Here is a 26,219-nt window from a genome sequence, read left to right as displayed (position 1 = left end):
AGATGGTGGAAAAAAACAACCTAAGTTGAAGTTTATATCCTGTTGACTCGTGGGCTAAAGGTAGAGTCACAATAGACTCAAAAAGCTCTTTGCAGAAAACCAACCTGCAAACATCTATGTCCATCACTAGATGACGGGAGCATACAAACATACAGGACCATGTGTATCTACAGCCACATATCCTAAGAACTGGTACTTTACTTACAATCACAATCATCAGCCCTGTGATTTTCTCCAATTTCAGTGAGTTGCAATATACAACCGACTTCATAAATATTAATGATATAGATCAGATCAAATCCCATTCTGCATAATTTTTTTGAAGACTGACCTATTTGTACATAAGTTGGTTTGAGGGAAAAAAACTATCTGCGCACAGAAATACTGGTCGCAAATTGAGATCAGTATTTGCGATCAGAACTACAAACTTCGGACCTTTGGTTTCTTTCTATATAGTACAATCAGCAACTTTTAAAGCAAAGCCAAAAGGAAGACACATCTTTAGTCTACAGAATCATTCTTTAGGCTTTCTTTCACTGGTGAAATGATGATGTGCAAGATGCAGTGCACATTCACGTAATTCTTTTCATTTTTAAAAATAAACATTCATAATATTAAGAGGCTCAGGCCTTTTCACATCAATTTTACTTTTAATTTTTTTTATTCATTATGCACATGGTAAAACCAGTGGAGGACAGCATAATAGATACACGGATATCACCCCATAAATTGGTTTGAAATATGTTGAGCATATTTTAATCAGCATTTAAATGGCACATCATAAACATGCATAATGGGTGGCTAATGTTAAACAGATTCACGAAGATTCTAAAATAAATCACTGCAGAGAATTAATTTATGAAAATAACCAAGGAGGACACTATTATAGTGCGGGAAGGAAGGAAGTTGAATGGTGAAGCAATGTCCTGTTTTAACAAATATGTTAGATGCTTTTCCAAATGTTCATCCATTCAAGTGCTCCATATCTACTCTAAGCATCACAAAGCCACGCACCCACTTCTGCTGCTGCAGTAAGAAGCCACTTAATGACTATGCAGCACTTTGCCAAAATGAAAAAGCCAGTGCCAGTATCTTTCTCTCATTTTGTTTCTTGGATGAGCCAGGGGTCACACCAAGCAGCCCAACGTTCAACAAAAGATGTCTCCATCATACATCTCAACTCAACAACTTATTTCCATTAAACTTTGATTTTCAGACATTTCCAAAGTAAGAGGATTATAGTGTCCCATGTGGATAAATGTGAGTTTAAATGGCTACTCAAAAAATGACTGTATGTGTTTGTGTCTTACCTGATCAGGGAGCTGGATGACAGGCGTATCCTTGGAAGCATACGTGATGTTAAAAGTAACCACGAAATCTTCACTCAGTGCCCCGCTGTCAAAACAGAAAGAACAGTGTCTTGTTAGAACTGATGGACTTGGATGTAAATCAAAGAGTTACAGTCCTAGAATACCACTTGTACTATTCTTTATTTTGAATGAGGATAAAGAGGGATGACTAGGGCACTATTTATACTTGTACAATAAATGTATAAACAGAATATTGGTGCCTCACTTTTCACATCATAATTATACTAGACTAAATAAAAAGGAGTATATATACTTCACGGTTATGCTGAGGTTCTGGGATGAGCCATTTTCCAAAGTGACAACTTCTGGCACAGACAGGATGGTAACCGCATCTAAGATGGGAACAAACAAAGGACAAGTCTGGTGTTTTCATGTTGTTTATGAGTAATCCATGGTGTAGTCTCTCAGGTTTTGCCAAGATTTCTGACTGGTTACCTGGTGGCCTGAAACAAATAAGGCTCCTAAGATTCCCTACACCCCTGAAGCCTGAACAGTTATTTCCCTTTGCCCTGATCCAGGGAGAATCCATCTGTCCTTCCACCAGCCCCCCTCCTCAACACTACATAAACAGTTTCACCAACTCCCAGTCTGCCGCAAAGCAAACCTCAACAGCACAAGTCTTGATAAGCCAGCTTGAAACATTATATGCATTCTCTATATCCTGCATACCCTTCAGGGCAGTGCAGAGATGGGGTCCACCAGTCCTGCCACTCCATGATCTTGACGCTCACTAACTGATGCTTGATGTATCAGTGCAAGGAAGAGATTTATAGAATCTACAAACACATCTGTACATGACCACTGTAACAACTACCACTGAATTCCACATAGGACCATCAATCAGAAGCCGGTAATCTGAATTTCTCGACTGCTGCCAGACAGGACAATTCCTTGCAGGCAGTTTGCGTTGAAAATAAATAGAAGTTTGGGATTTGTAGGTCCTTTATTCTCTGTCTGTTTCATCCAGTTTTCATCTCTCTTTCCTTTAGTAAGACAAACACTGTCAGACAGCATACAGACTAATAAAACCTACCCATAGCCTACTCGTAATAGTAACCACTTTCGTAACTGTAGCAATAGTGAGGAAACCTATCTCTCCTAGTATGACCTGCAGAAAAAAACAGAACCCTTCCACACTGGTATCAGCAAACCCATGAAGTGATGGAATGAGTGGCATCTTAAGTCAACTTCTCAATTGACTGAAGGTTCAGAAAGACAGGTATCTGCTGCACCAAAAAACTTTTTGTTTCCAAAGCCTAATCTGGACTTAAAATTCTTAGCTTCAACCTCAAAGCTATGCATTAAAAGTATGCCTATTGTACCATGATATCTTGAGAGGGAGTAGCACAGCTGAGGACCTTAATCTTGTGTATGGAATCTTGGCAGCATCTGACTTATTAGTGCCCAAAGCTGAACATTTACTCTCTTGGTGTGCCCAGTTTACAATCTAGGCAATTTTGCAATACTCTTCTTCTGTTAGAAACATCATGAACATGTCTGCAAAAAAATAATTTTGTCAACAACTGATAATATGAGTTTTTGCAAGTGCCCCTATCCGCTTCAATCAAATCAATCCCTTTCTCTTTACCAACTACACACAGGCAGACTTTTAATCCATGACTTGCCTCCTTCAATAAAACCATTATCATGATCATCTTTGCCACTACCCTCCTCAACAGGCCAGCGGATTGTGACTGGGTAAACCTCTTCATAATTAACATAAGGACATACAATTACATGACACCGCCCCTTAGCTGTCTTTTCTTAACTCAATGTTTCCTTTTTCATCATATTCTCCCATTATTTTTTGTCTAGGATATTGCAGTATTGTTAATCCAACGCTGTCTTCCACATTCCAGAATGTGGTGCCCATGTGCATTTTGTACAGTCTATCAATTACCCTCTCTCTTTCACTGAGAAAACATAGGCCTACCCAATATTTCTTATGGCCAATAAAAGGCACCTTCTGAATGTCTGGTCGGCTTCTATTCAAGTGAGATATTTACCCAAAGCATTCTGAGATTTTTGAAAAACTTAAAGACTCTACATACTTAAACAGTTTGCAATTCGATTTTTAATGCTGTTAATGCAAAGGGTGCATCACTTGGCCACTTTCGGCTTCTAATTCTTAAAGCATGTACATCTTAAAGGACAGAGGAGCCCCCAGAAAGAATGAAACACATCTTTAAAGTAGGTCAGCCTTTGAGTGGTAGTCACGTTTAAAAGGACAGTACCTTTACATTTGGACATTAGACTGATTTTTTGGGGGGGGGAATTACTGAAGCAAAATTGAGTGTTTTTCCGAAGTGAAAAATTGCATACCATCACTTTTGCTCACACTGTTTCATAGTTTGTTAATTTATGGCTGTTGAGATGAAGGGTTACCACGATCAAAAGGACAAAGTTAAACATACAAAATATATCTCACCACATTGTTTCATCTTCGGGATTGAAAAATAGAATGCAAAGGCGAGAGCAGCTCTCCTTAGCCACATCCTGCACTTCAGGAAACAACTACAACGACAAAAGAGGAAGCGACCGTTAAATGTAATCTTGATCAGGGGGCACTTGACCGACGCATGCTTTCTGTCGGTTGTGGGCGGGGGGGTCATTTCAGTAGGTTTTCCAGACTGATCTCAAAAGCTGCATGTGATCGAAGTCGGCATTTTTCATTTGTATTTATTTATTTATTTAATGCAGTTTTATATAGCGCGGACTTTACCCAAATGTGTCAGAGCGCTTTACATTAGAACCAAGACCGTTACATAAGGAAATGTACATACTTAGAAGTTACAAAATACAACAAGGAAAAAGGAAAAGGAAAATAAAACAGTTGATGGCAGTCACACACAAGTCAAAAAGCACACTAGGATTCGGAACGTACAAGTACAGATAACATATTTACAACATTGTAAAAACTTCCTTGAGGGGCATGAAAAGGGATGCATTAATTCTGGAAGTGTCTTTGGAAGAGAAGGGATTTGAGGTTGGCTTTGAAAATCAGGATATAGGTGGTGGTACGGAGTAGGTGAGGAAGCGGGTTCTAGATTTTGACCGCACTGCCTGAGAAGGATTGAGCCATCGATCTTTCCTTTTTGAAGGTGTGGGGCTCAAGCAGGAATTTTTCGGCATTACGAGAAGGTCAAGAGCCTCCACAGATTTTAAGTTTATTTGCCAGGTATCGAGGGGAGGAAGTGTGCAGGGCTTTGTAGGTGATGCAGGCAATTTGTAGATTGATCTTGCTTCGGTGGGAAGCCATCGAAGAGAAAGAATGATGGGTGTGATGTGGTCACTTCTTTTGGCCCCAAAGACAACAAGAGCCACTGAGTGGAATACGGATTTGAAAGGGAAAAGGTGAGATTTGTGGAGGCCACTAAGCAGAGGGTTGCAATAGTTCAATCTAGAGAGGACCAGACTGGACCAAGGTTTTTAGATCTTGTTCAGGAAGGAAACGTCGAATCCCCCAGAGAAGGCGCAGTTGTAGCGTGCATTCTTTGCAATGGAATTGATTTGTGAGTGAAGATTGAGATTTTTGTCGAGAAAGACACCAAGGAATTTAGCGCTGTCAACAACGATATGTTTGTTATTCAGTAAGTTCAGGTTATTCATCCAAGATTGAACAGGAGGAGGGGAGAGTGAGGTAGGAAGGAGGAGGAATTCAGTTTTGGAAGGATTCAGAATGAGTTGATGAGCTAACGTCCAGTTTTGAATAGAGAGTAGAGTTGAGGATTGAGATGTTGTGTGAGGAAGACACCTTAAGTTAGATGTGGGTGTCATCGGCATAGAGGTGATAGAGTATCCCAGATTTTTTTAAGTGATTGCCCAATGGTTCCAAATAAAGATTGAAAAGTGTGGGTGCGAGTATTGATCCTTGAGGGACACCTTGACCTACAGCCATTGAAGACAACAGGCTGTTCACTATTTTAATCACTTGGGATCAGTCCAAGAGGAATGAAGCAAACCATTTAAGCACAGTGCCTTCCAAGCCAATTCTCTGTTTTAAAGTGTTTAGAAAAGTTTTGTGATTAACAGTTTCAAAGGCTGCAGAAAGGTCAAGAAGAATCAGAAGACTGGACTGTCCAGAGTCCAGTACACGCAGGGCATCATCCATCACTTGCCGCAAGGATGTTTTAGTGCTGCAGTCTTCCATGAAACCAGATTGGAATTCGTCGAGAAGGTTGTTGTTCTTAACATGTAAGTATAGTTGTTTCGCTACACATCTTTCTGTGATTTTTGCGAGAAAAGGGAGGTTGGTGATGAGGCAGAAGTTGTTGAGGTCATTCACATCAGCTGAGGTTTTTTTTTATAAGAGGGGTACCGTGTCCTGTTTTAAAGGGCACTGGAAGGGAGCCTTGGCTGAGAAAGAGGTTAATCAGATTGGTCCAATAGGAAAGAGTATGGATGTAGAGGTCAACGGAGATGTTACTCGGAATGGGGTCGGAAGAATGATTAGAGGGTTTTGGTTCAAGAATGCATTTGAAGAGGGCATCTTCAGAGATGACGTCAAAGTGCTGCCAAGTGACTAAGGATCGGCAGACATGGAGACTGGGGTAGGGCTAACAGTTAAATTACAGATGAAACACTCAACAAAAGTGGGTGCGTTTTACGGTACAAAAAGAGGGATATTTCAGTTTTGGTTTCCAACTCTAATCACACAGTGGGCCACTTAAAACACCTCTTTCCTTTAGGAAATAACACTGCAAAACAGTATTCTGTGTTGCATATATCCAATGTTAATTCAAGGTACGGACCTTAAAAAGAGAAGTAAAGCGTGAGGTTTTCTGTACTCTAAATACTCTTTTAAAATAAGAGTTGCAATCCTGAATGCTGTCTGTGGTGAAATATGGATTTGCACAAATAATGAAACTCAGCATTTTATTGCAAAGAAGGCATTATTTCCACCCTGCCTGACTTGAATTTAACTGTCAGGATTATTTCTATGCCATGGATAGAAAATCAACACAGTCCATCAAATGGGGATGTTACTAGTGTGTGTAATCACTTCCCCTCTTGTACAGCTGTGCTGCTTTACGCATCATTTATTTTTTTTAAATAACTTTTAATTCATTTGAGCTATGTACACATTTAAAATATACTTATTGTGCAGCTAATATAAAACTAAAACATTGGATTAAGAATTAGATAACAAGAAAGGGAAAAGAAATTTAAAAGAGTAACTGACAACATTTTAATGATTGTGTACATTACTCACACGTAAAGCATCAAACAAATTGATACCTGTTGTAAGTAAATAAATCTACGAACATTTTGAAGAAACTGTAGCATTGTTAGATAAAAATTAGTCAAAGGAAACCATAGTTTATGAAGTTTATTTGTCAACTGCAGGAAATTCAAGTTGTGTCTATATAATCCAGGTTCTTTCAAACTGTGGGGCACACTCCTCGTCCGCTTCCCCAAGGTCTGTGGCTGCTCACCCAAGGGGGTGCAAATGCCTAAGTAAGTACTTGTAAATGAAGACCTTTGTTTATGTGCGGTGTTTACAGACTTTCTTCATTTACATGCACATTTCTTAATGCTTAACCCCTTCACTGCTATGCCTGTTCCGACCCTGTGCAAAGCCTTTTTTTGGCTATTTGGGGTAATTCGTGCTTACGCCCCAGTAACTTTTTGACCACATAAGGGATCCCCGCCAAATTTGCGTCATTTTTTTCCATCCTCATGGGGATTCTAAAGGTACCCAGGGTTTGTGGATTCCCTTGGAGGGGACCCAGAAATTAGCCAAAATACAGCTAAAATTGTTTTTTTGGGGGGGGGAATGGGAAAAAAGGGCTCCAGATGAAAGCATCTGTTTTTTCCCTGCAAATGGTATAAAAAAAGGGGTTGCCAGCTTTCAGGGACATGCAGACCTATGCCAGAAAACCAACATTTTTTACACAGTTTTGGTATTTTTCTGGGACATAGCATAATGTTGCTATTTTTTGTGCTTTCAACCTCCTTCCAGTTAATGGTAGAAATGGGTATGAAAGCAATAATGGATCCTGGAAAGCTATACATTTTAGAAAAGTAGACAACATTCGGAATTCAGCAAGCGGTCATTTGTGTATCCTTCAAGGTTTCTTCATAAAACTAACAGTTAAATATTGGAAAAATTGAAAATTTGTTGTAAAAATAGCCATTTGTGTAAACATTTTCACTTGTAACTTCTTCTAATTATGACAGCTGTTTGAAAGCAATATACCGTTATATTCGCTGGACCTTTCTGCTTGTGGGGATATATAGTACTTGTAAGTACAACAAGAACCCGACAAACCCAGAGCCAATAACTGAGCAGCATCTTGCAATGGTTTTTTATTATGTACCGGGTAAGCAATTATTTTGGGAACATTTATACATGGAAAAATTGGTATGAAAGACACCTGTGTATTTCTGAAATGGGAACAAAATATAGAGTTTAGAAATAGTAGATATTTGCACATTTCATAAATTGGGAGTACCCATACTAGCATGAGAATTATAGGGCATTTTTCAAAATTACTTCTTTTTTACACATTGCCTTTCAAAGGCAGAAATGCATCGAAAGTCAATAGGTAATAACAGTTGTTCTACAATTCTGTGATACCCTAAGACTCCAGATAAAAATGGTACCTCACTTGTGTGGGTAGGCCTTGTGCCAGAACAGGAAACGGCTTAAAATGCAACGTGGACACACATATTTTCACAATTAAAAATGACAATTGTTTTTGCAAAGTGCCTAGCTGTCGTTTGTGAACTCTAGCTCTGCCTGCACCTAGGGAGTCCTAGCAAACCTATACATTTTTGAAAACTAGACACTCTGGGGAATCTAGGATGGGGTGACTTGAATGGCTCTCACCAGGTTTTGTTACCTAGAATCCCTTGCAAACCGAAAAAATTGTTCCCAAAAACATTTTCCTCACATTTCTGTGGTGGAAAGTTCTGGAATCTGGTTGGATCCACAAAATTCCACCCACCCCTCGTTCCCCAAAGTTTTCAGAGATAACTGCTACCTCACTTGTGTGGGTAGGCCTAGTGTCCACGAAAGGAAACGGCCCAAAACGCAAGGTGGACACACCACATTTTCACAGTGAAAAATGACAATTTTTTGCAAAGTGCCTAGCTGTAGTTGTTTAACCCTAGCTCTGCCGGCACCTAAGGAAACCTAGCAAACCTATACATTTTTGAAAACTAGACATGCAGGGGAATCCAGGATGGGGTGACTTGAATGGCTCTCACCAGGTTTTGTTACCCAGAATCCCTTGCAAACCGAAAACATTGTTCCCAAAAACATTTTCCTGCCATTTCTGTGGTGGAAAGTTCTGGAATCTGGGTGGATCCACAAAGTCTTCCGTTAAAAATAGAACCTCACTTGTGTGGGTAGGTCTAGTGCCTGCAAAAGGAAACGGGCCAAAACGCAAGGTGGACACACCACATTTTCACAGTGAAAAATGACCCTTTTTTTTGCAAAGTGCCTACCTGTAGTTTTTTAACCCTATCTCTGCGAGCACCTAGGAAAACCTAGCAAACCTATATATTTTAAACTCGACACCCAGAGGAATCCAGGATGGGGTGACTTGACTAGCTCTCACCAGGTTCTGTTACCCAGAATCACTTGCAAACCTAAAACATTGTAAATAAAACACATTTCCCTCATATTTCTGTGGAGGAAAGTTCTGGAGTTTGCGTGGATCCACAAAATTCCACCCACCCCGTGTTCCCCAAAGTCTTTCGAGAATAATGGTACCTCACTTGTGTGGGAAGGCCTTGTGCCCACGACAGGAAACGGCTCAAAGCGCAACGTGGACACACCACATTTTCACAACGAAAAATGAAATTTTTTTTTACAAAGTGCCTAGTTGTAGTTTTTGAACTCTAGCTCTGCCCGCACCTAGCAAACCTATACATTTATGAAAACTAGACACCCGGGGGATTCTAGGGAGGTATGGCTTGCATGGATCCCCTAACGTTTTCTTACCCAGAATCCTCTGCACATCTCAAATTTAGCTGAAAAAAAATCACTTTTTTCACACACTTTTGGGTGAGAAAGTTGTGGCATCACCGAGCTTACACAAATTTCCTACCACCCAGCGTTCCCCCGGGTCTACCAATAAAAATGTTGCCTTACTCATGTAGGAGGCCCAAGTCCCCGCGACAGGAATGGGCCCATGCGAATCCTCAGGGCTATATGTGGCTGTATCAGAACCAGGAGGTCGCTCAGCTGGTGATACTTCCAACCCAGCCGGGCCCGTAACCTTGGCAGAAAATAAACAGGGAAGTGACTTTCACACCCTGTATTCCGTAGCGGAAGATCACATCAATTATTAGCGGTAAGAATTGTGGTTGACGAGTGAAGCAATCTTCCAAAACCTAGGTGACGAGATGAACAATCTTAGCAAAATTTAGTTCAGTTCTAAAGATGATGTCAGGCAGAATCCAACAAACCAGGAGTCGGGTACGAACTCGATTAGTTGAAAACAAAATGCCGAAATCTGGCGAGTGCGAGTGCAGTGAAGCCGCGTACTCCCGGATCGCCTTGTTCCTGTACGGAATACAGGGTGTGGAAGTCACTTCCCTGTTAATTTTCTGCCAAGGTTACGGGCCCGGCTGGGTCGGAAGTATCACCAGTTGAGCGACCTCCTGGTTCTGATACAGCCACATATAGCTCTGAGGATTCGTATAGGCGATGAAACACGTGCCGGCTGGCTGTCTCACACAATAAAGTACTCCATTGGACTACTCTCTCACTGGAGATCCCTACAATTTTCTGTCGCTCTGTTTCTTTGTACATTGTTTCATAATTGTGACATAACGTGTTATTAACTTTTTGTGAGTGCACAGGGTACTCCCGCATTTTCCCTAGGTTGGTAGTTCACTCTACTAACTGTTGAGTGGTTCCAAGGGCTTTCCACTCACCCAGTTGCACCACCTCCACACAGCGCGCGACTTACATTTGGCAGTGCACCCTTTGCGTTTCTGACATCAAAAGCCTTTAGGATTTTTAGGGGTGAGGGCACCTGTGCTGCAAAAGAGATGGGAAACATGTTGGAGCTCCTTTTTTAGGTCTCGCCTAGTGTTGCAGCGCGCATGCGCTGCTCGCTCTGCGAGACATATTGTTAGAGAGGAGATTTCAGAAGGAGGCTCGAAGTCCCGCCCCTCATTTTCATTGGATGGGGGTCATCGTTTATGGTAAACGGTGGCCTCCTATTGAAAATGAGGCTTCTATGTTACCGCACTTTCTCCTTTTCGGACAGCCCATCCGGACTGGATCGTCTGACTTTCGGCTGTCGTGAATCAATTTTTTATCTTTAGTGGGGCCATCGGTTTCTAATTAGCATTGCCTTAGCGTGTTCGCTTTCACTTTGGCAGCAGCACTTGTTTCCGGAAGTCTTGTTTATTTAATTAGTGCTGTTGGGGGGAATGGCAAAGCAGCTCGCACCCACAGCGATATCAAGCCGCTGACCCAACGTCGCCAAGGCTCTCTGTGTACCTGCTGGCACGCGCTGCTGCAGTGCTTGTTTTTTTTTAGTGAGACGGGTGTCTGTCAACCCTCAGAAGATAACATCCGTCATGCCAGTCTCATCACCTGCAGGGCTGCAGGCAGCGCTAGCGGATGGTTTTAGAGCGTTTCTTAAAATATTAAAATAAATAGGGAAGCTTCAAACGCCACCATTGTTTGGGTGTGTAACTGCACTTCTCAGAAGACCTGCAATGCTTGCAGCACAAAAGCACTTCTCAGCAGACCTGCAATACTTTTAGTGGAAGGATGACTTCACTTCCCGGAAGAGGCTCTCATCAGAAGGAAGCACAGCTTGCCGTCACCCCAGAGCTTCCTTGGTACTCTGCTGGCTAGGGAGGTGCTTGCTGGACTCCGCGGGGTGCCACGGTGAAACATAACCACCCCCCTCTCCCACCAGCCCCTTTGTGCAGTCAGTGTGTAGTGGAGGTGCACTTTTCTTGCACACTACATACCGAACTCCCTCCCAGGACGTTCTCACTGTTTACTGCAGTGTGTGATTTTTGCGTTTGTGAAAGGTTAAAAAGCAAACATCTACCCGAATACAGGGTCAGCCCTGGCGCACGCAACGTCCAGGTGTTCTGCACTGCACAGGTGACTGTTTGTCAGAAACTAAAACAAATATCAACTTAGCTGGACTGGTTGCTGCTTCAACTGTTCGAACCGAGGGATACGCACATATTTTGTGTTTTAAATCACAATTTCTAACTCGTGGTTTCAGTGTATAAAAAGGCAAAAAACAAAGGTTGTAGATATACTTTCCATATAGCGCTCCCTCTCCCGTTGCCTCTAGGCGCTCACTTTTTTATTATACCTCGCTGTGCCCATTTATTGGCCACCCATCTCAAGGTAGGCTCGTCTTTCTCCTTTCAAAACAGAATTAATGGCCCTCAGTTCATCATCCTGAGAAGAATGAAAGGCTAAACCCGCAGGTGTTTTATGCTTCGCCTTCTGCAGGCGCCAGGGCCATCCAGCTATCTCCGAGGTTGCTTGCATGAACTACGGGACATATCAAACCGAGGGGCTCTATTTAGATAATCTAGCGGACAGAAACAAGGTGGGATCTTGAAAGTGAGGAAGATAAGGCGTGGAGGGGGCAGGGCATGGATGTAGAGGTGCATGTGTGTTTTTTCTTAGGGGGACACAGGGCAAACATATTGGAAGATGTCTTTTAAGTTCAACATTTTTTATTAGTCATAAAAAAGGGTAAGGTGTCAATATAAAAAAGTAATAACAAGCATTTAAAAACGTACAACAAAGCGTTATTAAAAGTGAAACATAGGCTAAGGAGCTAAGGCTATGAAGTACTATAATTGCAAAAGTTAAAGCAAAGGAAAAGTGCATATACATAAAATTATAAAGAAGGAAAAGAGGAATGTAGAGGGCAATTAAGGGGGTTTGGAAACTTCCTGCTGAGCAGGTTGCAATTTAAACGAAGAGGTAGCACACGCATCAAGATACATCGTTAGAGGGGACCATAAGTCCAAGCGTTTAGTTGCCAAATGAAAGGGAAAGATAAAAGCAGTATCCAACCTATGATTATAGCATACATTATGCCACCATGCCCGGAAGGAGATATCAGGGGACTTTTTCCAGTTTAGTGTAATTTGTTGAAACGCCACAGCCAACAGTAAATCAACAATACGGACATTAAGGTCAACGTTTTCCCAGCAGGAGGAAAGACTTCCCAAGAATACATGAGTGTAAGAAAAAGGAATGCAGGTATGAAAGATTACATTGATTTGTGCCCATACCTGTAGCCAAAAGTTGTGAACCGATTTGCAGAGAAATAACATGTGGAATGGAGTGGCTTGTGGAGAAGAACAGGACCAGCAAGTGTCTGGAGTGGCTGTAAAATGTTTGTGAAGGTCAAAAGGTGTGAGAAGTAGTCTATTATATATGAAGAATAAGGATTGCGTTAAGTTCGCTGCTCTGGACGATTTGCGAATCTTAATCCATATCCTATCCCACAAGGATACCGGTCAAGACGCAGCAAAATCATGTTCCCATTGTTCCTCCACTTTAGATTTGGGCCTTATGGAGTCTTTGGTATGAAGATATTTGTAAATGAGAGATGCCTTGGTAGTAGTACGCAAAAAGGAATGTAGCTTAGTAGTAGCGGAGAGTGGTGCAGGAGGAGCATGTACCTGTAAAAGTGGGGTATAGACCATCATCACCGCCTCCTTAAGTATAAGATATTTATGGAAAAAAGAAGCGGGCAAATCAAAAGAAGAACGAAGGGTCGAAAAAGTTAAAAAGGTGGGACCTGTAAAAAGTTGGGAAAGCCAAATCAGCCCTCTAAGTCTCCATGACTTCCAATAAAAGGGTTTGTTGCGAATCAATAGGTGAACATTATGCCAAATAGTAGTATTGAGAAAGTCAGTCACAGTAGTAGGAGGGGGAAAAGTGGAGGACAGAAGTAACTTGGTGGTAAATTTATGGATAGGCGTGGAGATGGAGGAGGGTTTACGCGAGAAGGAAACATATTCAGCAAGGGAAAAGGGAGAGAGAAAAAGGTGTTCAACTTTAGCCCTTGAGGGGCAAGGAGAGGCAACCAAAAGGAGGCTTGCCTGAGCAAAAAGGCTCTATGATAGGTCGAAAAGTCTGGAAAATTGACTCCTCCTTCTGATTTGGGACGTATCAGTCTAGCGAGGGACATCCTAGACTTCTTGTTGTTCCAGAGAAAGGAGGATAAAATCGAATTAAATTTCTTGAAAAATGTGGAGGGAATGGGTACTGGTATGTTGGAGAGTGTGTACAGGATTAGAGGGGAGAGCATCATTTTGATAGTATAGAGGCGTCCCCACCATGATAGATATGGAGGATGCCATCTAGTTGTAAGATCCAATATATTTTTTGTACATTTATTAAGACAAAGAGAAACTGTGTCGGATATAGAGGGAGTAATGTGCAAACCTAGGTATTTGATATGAGAGGAACTCCATGTGAAATTGGAAGCACTGAAATCAGGTTTAAAGGTGAACTTCGTCAAGGGCAGAATCTCACACTTGTCGTTATTAAGTTTGTAGCCAGATATCGTAGAGTATTCCTGGACTTCAGCAAGGAAAGCGGGAATTGATTCAGTGGGATTAGAGATAAACAATAAAATATCATCTGCGTATGCAGCAAGCTTGATTTGGGAATGCAGGGCCTGGAAACCGTGGATATTAGGATTCTGGCGAAGTCTAGACAGAAAAGGCTCCAAAGCCAAGTTAAAAAGAAAAGGGGACAAGGGACAACCCTGGCGAACACCTCTACCTAGATCAAAAAAGGAAGAGACCAAGCCATTAGCGCACACCTAGGGCGCGTGGTCTGGAGTATAGTAAGGAAATTAGAGAGATAAATCTGGGGCCAAAACCAAACCAAGTGAGTGTGTGAAAAAGATAGGACCATTCGACCCTATCAATGCCTTTTCGGCGTCCAAAGCAATTTCTGCTAGGGCATGAGGTAAGCGTGGAGATTTAGATAAAATATTGAATAAAAGTTTGGTGTTGGCAGTAATATACCGACCCTTGACGAAGCCAGATTGTTCCTCCCCCAAGAGGTCAGGAAGTAAAAGGTCTAATTGTGCAGCTAATGACTTGGCAAATATTTTGTAGTCACTATTTACTAGGGAGATGGGCCTATAATTTTTGCAGTGATGGGTGTCTTTCCCTTCCTTGGGCATGAGACAAATGTGGGCGTCAGAAAAAGAGCCTGAGGAATGACCTAGGGCAGCAAAAGCATCAATGAGAGAATGCCAATTTGAAATGAGGAGTGTAGAGAAATGGAGAAAGAATTCAACTGTGAAGCCATCTGGCCCGGGGGCTTTATCCTTTTTGAGATGTTGGAGCGCAGTGAGCAACTCTTGTTGGGAGATATCTGATTCTAAATTAGAGAGATCAAGAGGGAAGTGATCAGGCTTGGTTATGGTAGAGAAAAAGTGTGTTAAAGAGCGAGGAGAAGGCAGAGTTTCAGAGGAATAAAGGGATTTGTAGAACAGGGAGAACTGATCAAGAATATCAACATCTTTGTGTTTGAGATTAGCATTGTTATCATAAACAGATTCAATATTCAACTTATTGTGCTTGACCTTCAGATAGTTAGCTAGGATTTTCCCCGCTTTATTTCTACTTCCGTAGAACTTTGCACTTGATTTCAGTAGGTACAAAGAGGCATCTTCCGTAGATTTTTTGTTAAAGCACATTTTAGCGGCTACAAGGGCAGTCAGACTATCTTTCGAGTGTGAGGTGAAATAGGCGTGTTCCAATCTCTTGATATCCTGGAGGAGATCTCCAGTGTATTTATGAGCAGATTTTCGTTTTTTCGACACGTATCTAATTATAAAATCTCGAACCGCGGCTTTAAAATCGTCCCAAATAGTATGCTTGGGGATAGAGGGGGTGTCATTAATCAGAAAAAACTCTTCAGAGAATGTAGTAAAAGAGGCAGTAAACTTAGGGTCCAAAAGAAGGCTGTTGTTGAAACGCCACCTTTTAGGGCCAGTCACTTTGGGCAGTATATCAACAGTAATCAGAACAGGAGCATGGTCTGATAGTAAAATCGGACCGATTTCAGCCCTGGTAAGGGTCTGAGCAATGTTATGAGTAACAAAAAGATAGTCAATCCGCGATTGAGAATGGTGGGAGGGGGAATAGAAAGTAAATTCTTTCGTCGCAGGGTGACATAAGCGCCACGCGTCAATAAGTTTGTGTTGGGAGATGACTTAAGCAAAACGTTTCATGAGATTTGTTTGGGATATAAGAAACAGTGGAGTTTCTGTCTAAAAAGGGATCGTGAGGTTGTTTGAAGTCCCCTGCTAGAATGAAATTGTCATCAACAAATCGAGTAATGTGCTGAGACATCGCATTCCAGAAACCAGGGTCACCACCAGTGGGGGCGTATACATTAAGGAGAGAGATTGGAACACCTCTAAGAGACAGTCTAACATGAACCCATCTACCATCACCATCCGATTCCTGAGCAACCAAGGAATGGGAGAGAGATTTACGGCACAAAATTGCTACCCCATTGCGCTTGCCATCACCTTGAGAATAGTAAACATCACCCACCCAACTCCTCTTAAGCAAAGTCAACATTGAGTTTAGCTAGATGGGACAAAATCCTTTGCCGCTTAATTGGGGAATTAATGCCCTTAACCACTTGGATGCTAAGGTGTTTTATGGCTCCGCATGCAATTTCCATTGAAATCAATGGAAACTCCATGACGAGTTACCCTTGTCATTAGCACTGAAGGGGTTAACATTCCATGTAATAATATTCAATGACATAATGCACAAAACATTGTAAAATGTTCAAACATAACAAATAAGCCCATAAGAAACAACACTCGAGAGCAGAGCAAATACTTGTGGAGAAGAAAAAAGTAGGAGAAAAAGGAAGTGAAGGAAAGTTGAAAAGGAGAAAGAGAAAAATAGTCAGAGGTAGAAAGGAAGAAAGAAAGCAAGAAAACCAGGGTAGTATTCAAGAGTGGAAGGCATGAAAAGAACCTAAGAAGGAAAGCAATAATACAACCTGATTGAAAACAAGCGATATCCTGGAATAAGAAAAAAAAATAGTCATCCAAGTAAGGAGCACCAAAGAGAGAAGCGGGAACACGGACAGAGGAATAAGAGACAATGAGCAGAGAAAAGGGCAAAACAGCGAAGAAGAAAATTGTCAAAGGAAAATAGACAGAGACAAAAGAATAGGATAGAGAAATCCAGAAAAGGAATGATGAAAGATAAGAAGATCGAAGAGAAAGAGATCGAGAGCAGTAAAAAAGAAGTGACACCTTCAAGCAAAAAATGATTAGGGAGGGTAACGTGGAAGGGGAAATGGGAACAGAAGCATAAACAAACATGGCAAAAAGGGAGGGAAGCGTACTTACAGGGGAGGAAAGGAGGTGACCACAACCGAGGAAAAAAATAGACGTGAAGGGAGGGGTGTAGAGCCAACTGGAGGAGACAAGACGTCCGGGGCCAGCGAGGCGTCTAGCCGGAGAAACAACACGGAACGCGTTATATGATCTGTGGAAACAAGAGGAAAAACATCAGGAGATCAAAACAGCAAAAAAGAAACAGAAATCTCAAAAAGATTACATTCTCAAGATTAGCATATAGAGAGAAGGGAAACCAATAAAGATTATGATGAAACAGGACCAACATAACCAACATAAAAAACTGGCACATGATGCACAAGGAAGCAGGTTGTAACTGTTAAACTCATGTATGGGATATAAGAACCCAAAAGCAGAAAAACTTCAACAGGTTGAGAGAAAAAGTCACGGAGGAAAGGAGGAAGAGGAACCAGAAGTATCCATGTCAGCAGAGCCGCAGGAGTTCAAAATGCTCTGGAGTCGCACAGGATCCTCGTATGTTGTTGTTTTATTGTTGTAAGTGACCCTAAAAAGACATGGGTGAAAAAGCCCATATCTGGCACCGATGGATCTAAGGCAGGTCTCATATCCAGGAAGGCTTTACGACGATTAGCAGTGGTTTTGGCATAGTCCTGCGCAAAAAACAAGAGGGACCCAGACCATGTAAGCCGTGGAAGTGCTCTGGCTGCTGAGAGGACCTTTAAAAGATCAGTGTATTCTAGAAAATACATAATCACACCCCTAGGTCTCGTTGAGGCTGAAGCAGATGAAGAAACTCGGCCAAGTCGTGAGCTCGCTGTATGTTGAGCACAGTGCCTTCTGGAAGAAGTAGAAGCTTGGGAAGGAAGGATTTGAAGAAAGTGATGGGGTCGTTCCCCTCGCAACCCTCCACAAGGCCGTAGATGCGCAGGTTATTGCGCCGATTTCGATTTTCAAGGTCCTCAACCTGCCTTTGAAGAGAAGAGATTTGAGAATGCATATGAGAGACCTTGGCGGTTGAGTCTTGAAGAGAAGAGACACTGCGTTCCACTGATGTGACTCTCGCATCCATTTGTGTCCCGTTGTCAGTCAAAACTTGTAGCTTAGCATTAGTTTCTTCCATGAAAGGGCAAAGTGCTCGTATCTCTTCTAGCAGCAGCTCCATGGAGACATTGGATGCCGAAGCCGATGGTGAGGGGGGGATCCTTTTTTAGCCGTTTAACAGTGGCTTTTCCGGGAGGCTGTGTAGAAGGCTCCATGGTTGACTGTGGCTAGTGAGCGGGAGATTCTTTGAGAAGCTTCTAATTGAGCTAGCTCAGAAAAAAGTTTAGAGTTCTTGATGAAGGTGCATTTTGCAGCCTTGTTAGCGCAGTCCGATGTAAGCCTACCCATAAGGTGACAGCCTCTACCAAGGAAACACCCAAGCAACACAATCAAAGGACCTCCGTAGCCTTCGAGAGATATAAGCGATAGTATGAGAGTAGAAATGCACTAACAGAGTGCACCATAAGGAGAAACAAGCCACCAGGAATCAAAAGATCGTATCCACGAAGAGTTGGTCGCACGGAGTAAAATGGTGCAGTCACATAGTCGCAGTCAATGACCATGAAGATATGAGGAAGGAAGAGGCGGCTATCAAATGGAAGTTCCTGACGGATAGCGGCCAAGCCTCATGAGGTCCTGCGCATGAAGGACCCGTCACTACTGAGGAGAGCGCCCAGCACTGCAATCAACAGCCTCCTTCAGCCTCCAGCGCACATAGACAGCAACAGGAGATGAATTCACATTGAAGAAAACCACCGGAGGGGAAGAAAGGCCCAACTAGAACTGCTGAAACACGTTGGCGAAAGGGCAGTCATACATTGTGATTATACGAGGAAACATGGCAAAAACCGTAAAATGGCCGCCAAAACATGAGAGGAGAAGAGGCAACTTGCAGGAATACACGAAAAATCGCACTAGGCAAACAAAGTTCATTTAGGATAAGTACATTGGCCCACCGTGTAGAGTAGAGAGAGTGCTGAGCGTTGCAGGACGTCGCCATCCGTGAAGAACGTTGGAGAAACTCGATGCCGCAAAATGGCAGCCGCGGCCGTCAAGAAGCCGCGTTCACTGGAGCCTCATCACGGAAAAAGGAGAAATGCTGTCACAAGAGACCTCGGAACAGGTCTCAATCCATGCCAGAGGCTTTCGCATAAAAGATTCCTCCGTCTGCTTGAATGAAGAGACGCGCGTTCCGCTAGTCTCTTCCAGCCACGACGGAGCGCTCACGCCAGCGCTGCCATCATCGTCGGGCGCTAAACCACGCCCCCCATATTGGAAGATGTCTGATCTAATCGATGATCACACCTAAGTTCCACCCAGTTCCAAGTGCTGTATTGTCACCAGACTTTTAATTAGTAGTTATTACTTGCAAGGCAATAGCAATCAAAATATCAACCAACTTACCAAACAAACAATTATCAGAAAATTGATTATGAGGTCCGCCAAAACAAATGTTAGCAACTAAAAAGGGAACTGAGACTTTGAGAATCCAATTATTCTCTGCCAAGCCTTTTCCCAAGATATTTGAAGTTTTGGATACATAAATATGTATTTAAAAGACAAGTACCACTACCTACAAAACCAGAAAACATCTTGTTGTATTGTCATTTTGCGAAGGTAATGTACAGTGTAAATACTAATGCAAAAGAAAAACAAGGATTCAGTGTAACTGCAGAAGTAGAGTGAATCTTGGACTAAATTGAATTCCGAATAGAGAGGGACCAACATCAAGTTATATTTATATTTTAGTTTTATTTAAGGCTTCAAAGAAGCAATAACAAATATATTACTCCTACCCCTTGAACATAATTGTTTAAAAGCATTGCGAGAGATGGGTTTTGCCCATTTGATCCCCAAGTATCTTTATCTTTTTGGACTAACTGGTTAATGTGCTTCTGCAATGAGTGACTTGCACTCACTATAAGCGAGGTTATAACGGATTGGAAGTGCTAACCACCACTAAAGATACAGTCCGCTGCAGCACAACTAGGTTAAGAGGCTATGGAGGGGTTGCACATGAAGATGTGTATGCTGAGTGTATTAGACTACTGTCTAACTTAGTCCGGTATCTGCACATAGGTAGTCTGTGACAGAAGGGACCCTTCGGGATTGGTGCTTACCTGCATAGGCTTTATAATATGAATGGGTATTTACTGTATGAGCATGTATAGCCACAGTGACTACTAAAAACTTTGTGTGCAAAACTAACACTAAACTACAGGTTTGCCATAGTAAAGCTTAGAGACTCAGTTAACACACCAATATCATACTAAATCACAATCCCGAATGCAGATATGACATTTATTTCCACATATTTGCGCTCAGTATAGCACACGAGTTACGTGTGTGTCAGACCTTTGCACAGGAATCAGAATGATCACACCCTAGTGTTGTCTTCTGGCAGATTGGAGGCGGTCAAACCTGCAGAAATTTTTGGATGGAAAAAATGGCTTGGGAAAAGTACAATACAGGCAGAACTATGGATGTTAAATATTGGTTCTGCATGCTGTGCCTAATTTCAACGTCAAACTCAGAAAAGGAGGTATTTAAAACATTTTGGAAAAAACTTCACCCAGATATATTTATGTATTGTTCTGAATAGCCAACACAGTTCTTCACAACTCACGATTATGGCCTTTGCATTTCAGTACATGTGTCCGACTAAATCAAAGATGACTACATGGTGACTGAGCTGCGTTCTCCTCATGAGGCGATGGCGGTTCAGCTGGATGAGTATGAGGGAAGGATGTGTCGCAACAACATTTGAATTCTTGGCGTTCCGGAGCGGGCGGAGGGGCCGACTCCTGATCTATATGTGGAGGAGCTTATCCTTCAGTGTCTACAGCCAAAGGGCCTATCCAAATGCTTCTCTATCGAACTGGCTCATCGTGTGCCTGGTGGTAGGCCCAAGCTGCCCCCCCCCCGCCTACTCCTAGTAGCCTGGGTGTTTAACTACCGCGACTTTGATCTGATCCTTCAAACGGCGAGGGTGGCATCCCCACTGACTGTCGAAAACAGCAGGGTATCGTTCTTCCCGGACTTCACCTTGAGAGTCCAGAAACAACATTAGAGCTTCCTGGAGGTGAAACGGGCTCTCAGGGATCAAGGGAATAAATATGCCATGTTATTCCCAGTTAAACTTAGAATTGAGTCAGATGGCAAACTGTGGTTCTTCACTAGTCCTGAGGACGCCTGGGACTGGCTTGACGGATGGGGTACGGTGGGTAAGAAACACCACAAGCCGCCACGAAATGCCAAGGTACTCACGGAATGGTGCCAGCAACATAGGTTCCCGCCTCCTTCTGAAGCAAGTTGCCAAAGCCCCTCGGGCTGATCACGTAAGATTCACCTCTTGGAGGCCTATTTGCTGGTTTCTTTGTATGTAACGACCTGCCGAGGCTGCTGTTTGACTTTTAGGCCTCAAATTTCTTCTGACCCGGTGGGTTGTTAAACGTACTTTTGGGTGGAGGCTGCTTGCCCTGATGTTCACCAAGACTTTAATGCTCAGGTCTCGGTGGTGGTTTACCCTTTCTATGTCAAATTTGCTGGAGGTATGTTGTATTCTCGGGGTGTAGGGGCTGGGGATGGTGATGTTTTGATGACTAGTGCTTTAGGGAGTGGGGTCGGACACGTCCTTGGAGTTATTGAGGGTGGGCGACAGACACTCTGCTAGTTGGGGGGGGGTTTAGGCCCCTTCAGCAGGGAGGCAGGGAGGAGGGGGGTCCTATTGGGATGACGGGGTTTGTTTATTATGTTTTGTTCGTACTGGGTGCTGGTACTTTCATATGTTGACCTCTCCAATCTCGCAATTACTGTAATGGTTAATGACACATGTCACATCCACTTTGGCCGCCTTTGGCCACGCTTGCCATCCTGTGACAATTTGATTTTTATGGACTTGACGTGATGACCCAGGGTGTAACACTTAACGTAGCCACGTGGAACGTTAACGGTTTGGGTGATAAAATTAAGAGGGGTGTTGTGTTGCAGTATATCAAGCGGAATGAGCTGGATCTCGTGTTGCTTCAGGAGACACACCTGGTAGGGAACTCCTGTGGGGCCCTGAATAGAAAAGGCTATAGGCTTGTGGTTCATTCTGGCTTCACCTCAGGTTCCAGAGGGGTGAGGATCTGGCTTAGGAGGGGTTGTCCCTATCTTACCCATACCACTTGGACTGACCCTCAGGGCAGATATGCTTCAGTGTCGGGCTCCTGGGAGGGTCGGGTCATCAATGTCGTTTCTGTCTAAGCTCCCCCCCCTGGACTGCAGCGTCAGACGCTGCGTGATGTGGGCGCCCTACTGCTGGCACTGCCTTTGGGAGTATTAAGATTGGGAGGGGTCTTCAATCTCAAGATGGACGGTTCTTTGGACTGTCTCCCGTCCCAGAGGGACCCACCTAGAGGCTCACAATTGTTGGAGTTTGCGAATGGCCTGGGGGTTGTCGATATTTGGAGGTGGTTCAATCCGCTGCACACATGCTTCAGGTTCCAATCGGGAGTACACGGAAGCCAATTGCGGATTGATTATATGTTCACACATGCCCAAGATGTTCATGTTTTCACGGGATCCAGTTGTCTGGCCCGTGGGATTTCCAACCATTCTCCAGTTCTGGCTGCCTTGAGCTTCCGCCATACGGGTTGCCCTTATTCCATTACCATACAGCCCTGGGCACTCAAAATTCCGCATATCAAAGAGACTCTCCGTAAGGACACGGAATACTACTTTGCTGAGAAAATGGGTTCTGTCGACTCAGCAGTGACGCTCTGGGGGGCTTTTGGGGCAGTCATAAAGGGCAGAGTACTGTCTTTTGCTGTGGGGCACAGGGTGGAACGGTCTAGGAGAGTGATTGGTGGATATTGCTGTTCTGGAGGAGGGGATTGAGCGAGATCCTAATCACACAACCCAACACAGCCTCGCACTCAAGAGACAGGATTATAAAAAACTCATTTTTGAGAGCGCCATGGCGAGCTCGCTGGCTTCCAGCCATCGGGTTTATGAACCAGGTGAGCGAACGGGCAAGCTTTTGGCGTGGCTTGAATGGAAGGAGCAAGCTGCTAGATGGGTACACGCAATAGCCGACCCGGCGGGCACACTGCTTACTGATCCTCAACTGATAGGTAACGCCTTTGCGATCCATTATGAGGAGATCTATACCAGTTCGCCCACATCTCAGGCCCCGCTCTCGGCTGATCTCCTAGTCACCATCGACGTTCCTACCATCTCCCCACAATATCAGGATACCCTTGAGGATGACATTACAGTAGAGGAGGTTCAGAAGGCAATACAAGATGTCTGATCCGGTAAGGCCATGGGTCCCAATGAGCTTTTCAAACCCATGTCGACGCTCCTGGCGCCACATCTGTTGAGTCGATATACTGAATGTTTTGAGTCGGACCTCCTCCCTGCAGATATCCGAACCGCAGCCATTGTGGTCATTCACAAACCAAACAAGCCTGTCAAGGATTGCACATCATACTGCCCCATCTCCCTATTGACGGTTGGCCAAGATTCCGGCTACACTCCTGGTGAATCGACTCCTCCCGTATGTCACAGACTTGGTCCACCCAGATCAGTCTGGATTCATGCCGGGGAGGAACACGGCCCGAAATTTGCGACGGGTGCATGGGGTTCTTGGCAGGATTCCCACTGGGGAAGAAGACGCGATCCTGTTTTCAACGGATGCCTCTATGGCCTTTGACACAATAGAATTGGATTTTCTTTTTGCCGTCTTGGCCCGCATGTGGTTCGGTCCCAAACTGATTCGCTGGGTCAGACTATTGTATACCCAACCCACTGTGCATGTCGTTGTCAATAATCATCGCTCCGCCACTTTTACACTTCATCGGGGCACAAGACAGGGGTGCCCCCTATCCCCAGTACTCTTTGCGTTGGTACTGGAACCGCTTGCGGTGTGGATTCGGGTGACCCGGGGATACGAGGGCTTAAATGGCCGACATCTCATGAAGATCGGGTTTCACTCTACGCAGATGATATCCTTTTGCATCTGGCTTCCCCCGTGCGCTGACTGTGTCGGGTGCTCCATAACTTTCACATCTTCGGGGCCCACTCTGGTTATCGTATTAACTGGTCCAAATCCCAGATGTATGCATTATGGGGCGCTCCCCCGGTGAGTCCTCGGGGTTATGAGGTCTCAGTAGCCCATCAGGGTTTTCGGTATCTAGGAATCTTTGTCACTCCAGAGGTCGATCTCTTCTTTGAAAAAAACCTACTCAGGCTTCTTCAGCATTTCAGGTCGGATGCCCTCCATTGGCATTCTCTCCCTCTGACTCTCCAGGGGCGAGCATCCTTATTCAAAATGCTCGCCCTTCTGCGTTTCCATTATGCCTTGCATAATACCCCAAACCCAGTTCCAGATTCCTATTTTTCCCAAATCGAAAGTGTATTACGGGGCTTGTTGTGGAAGGACCGCACACCGCGAATAGCAATGAACAAGTTTACCATGGGATGGTCTGACAGGGGTATTGGTTTACCGGACCTAAGACTCTATTATCATGCGTCCCAATTGATCGCAATCAATAGATGGGTGCTCAGCCCCCATGATGACTCTAATTTCCAAACAGACCATTGGCTAATGGGGCGGGCAGTTATAATAAAGCGCTATATTCCAATCCTCGCAAATCAAAACTTAACTGGGCCCATGGCACGAACAGTTGAGTCCTGACACAGCGTCACCAGAAAGCTGGGATGGCATAACCGCCTGACTCCTTTATGGGAACCCGATGTTCTCAGTCATCTGAGTACTTGCTCAGGGTTTGACAAATGGGATACAATTGGGAAATCTGTGGTCGGAGATATCTGGGTAAAGGGGAGGCTGGCCACATTCACAGAACTTCAGGCGAAATACCGATTGGCTCAGTCCGAGACATTTAGATACTTCCAGATCAGGCATGCTGTATCTTCTGCCCTGCCGAATGAGGTCCCCTTCCCTGATTCTTACCCTTTAGAGGACCTGTTGATGTTGGATCCTATGGAGCGCAAAGCCATCTCACTCACATATAAGAAACTAGTTAATAATCGAGCTGACACGATTCAAAAACTAAGAGTGGGCTGGGAAAGAGACCTGGGAGGACGATATGTGGCGAGACGCACTGGCTTCCCCGGCAAAGTTGGTATTCCCATGCGCATGCGACTCCTCCAGCTAAAGATCCTTCAACGGGTCTACTTTGATGCCACTTTATTGTTTAACCCCTTCTGTGCGGGGCTGTTTCCCCCGCTGTGCTGGGGGGCGGGGGGCGCGTACAGCGCCCCGGTGCTAATGACGAGGTCAGCTCGTCATGAGCTACGGCGCTCCGTTGCTCATGACGAGCTGAGCTCGTCATGGTCACACCCGTTCCCATGGAACGTTCAGCACAGCAGGGGAATCAGCCCAGCGTGCAAGCATTCCACGGAACGGGCGAGGTCATGACGAGCTCAGCTTGTCATGAGCACCGGAGCGCCGTAGCTCATCATGAGCGGACCTCGTCATGAGCACCCAAGGGGTTAAACTAGGTAGACGCCCTGCTCCACTCTGCCATTCGGCACTGCAATCAAGTGGGTACTTTCTATCACATTCTTTAGGAATGCCCCCGAATTCAGGGATACTGGGAAAAGATTGCCCGTCAACTTGCGAGGTCGAGTGGAAAGTCCATTGAGCTATCTCCCCAACTATGCCTGCTTCATATATGGGGGCGACTGATCTATCTCAAGTCGAACAGACTTGGGCCTCGATGGGCTTCATCACTGTGGTGGCAGTCCCGCTCTTGGTTGATTGGGCTAAGGATATGGACACCGCAGCGATCACAGAAAAATCTGTGTTTAAAGCTAGGGGTTGCCCCATGAATTGGGATCAAAAATGGGGAAATTGGAAGAAATATACGGGGGACATTTGCATCTTCCCGACGTTGGAGCTCCAGAGGGACAGGCGGACTTTAATGGCACAGCTGACGGCAGAGGTGATGGCTTCTCCCCCCTAGATGTGTCGTCTTCGCCATTTTCTAGCCCCTGATGCCTTCCACAATATGGTCTGAGTTTGTTGTATTGTGTTGCCTATTTTGAGGGGTTATTTAACGTACAGATGTAAAAGCTTGTAATGATTCTCATTTTGTCTATATGTGGATGTCTAAAATACTGCTATTAGTATTGTAAGAGGAAAGACCTATTGCAAATTTGTACCGATTATGCCGACACCTGGTTTTTGTTATAACTCAATAAAAAGTTTTTTTTTTAAAAGATGACTACATGTCCCAGAGTAAATTAAAGCTTTAGGACTAGACACTGGTGTATTGACTACAAGGTGGCCGTTAAACTGCAAATCCAGCTCAAAAGGGTTACAAATTTGCAGGACTGCACAAAACACAGCCTACACGAAAACACACAGTAAATTCCAATATATGCCGAATTCTATGTGGAAAACTGCAAATTCGGCATGCTATTCCTACTTTTCCAGAGGAAACTTAGGCTAGGAGGCATTTACTACAAC

At 43.9% G+C, this 26,219-nt stretch overlaps 1 protein-coding gene across 3 annotated transcripts in view; it reads right to left on the bottom strand.

Annotated features, from left to right (window-relative positions):
• Positions 1-26,219, bottom strand: part of CTNS (cystinosin, lysosomal cystine transporter) — a 385,893-nt gene that overhangs the window by 283,492 nt on the left and 76,182 nt on the right. For all 3 annotated transcript variants that reach the window (XM_078679945.1, XM_078679944.1, XM_078679943.1), the window contains 4 exons: positions 16,730-16,868; positions 3,799-3,884; positions 1,624-1,702; positions 1,311-1,395 (listed from right to left, as the gene is read on the bottom strand). In XM_078679945.1, coding sequence (XP_078536071.1) covers positions 1,311-1,395; positions 1,624-1,702; positions 3,799-3,865 — 231 coding nt within the window. In that variant the 5' untranslated portion in view covers positions 3,866-3,884; positions 16,730-16,868. The remainder of the gene's footprint in view (positions 1-1,310; positions 1,396-1,623; positions 1,703-3,798; positions 3,885-16,729; positions 16,869-26,219) is intronic.

Source organism: Lissotriton helveticus, chromosome 3_1 (genome assembly GCF_964261635.1).
Source record: "Lissotriton helveticus chromosome 3_1, aLisHel1.1, whole genome shotgun sequence".
Taxonomy (NCBI): Eukaryota; Metazoa; Chordata; class Amphibia; order Caudata; family Salamandridae; genus Lissotriton; species Lissotriton helveticus.
Note: the sequence above shows the minus strand (reverse complement) of the source record. Positions and strands in the feature narration are given on the sequence as shown.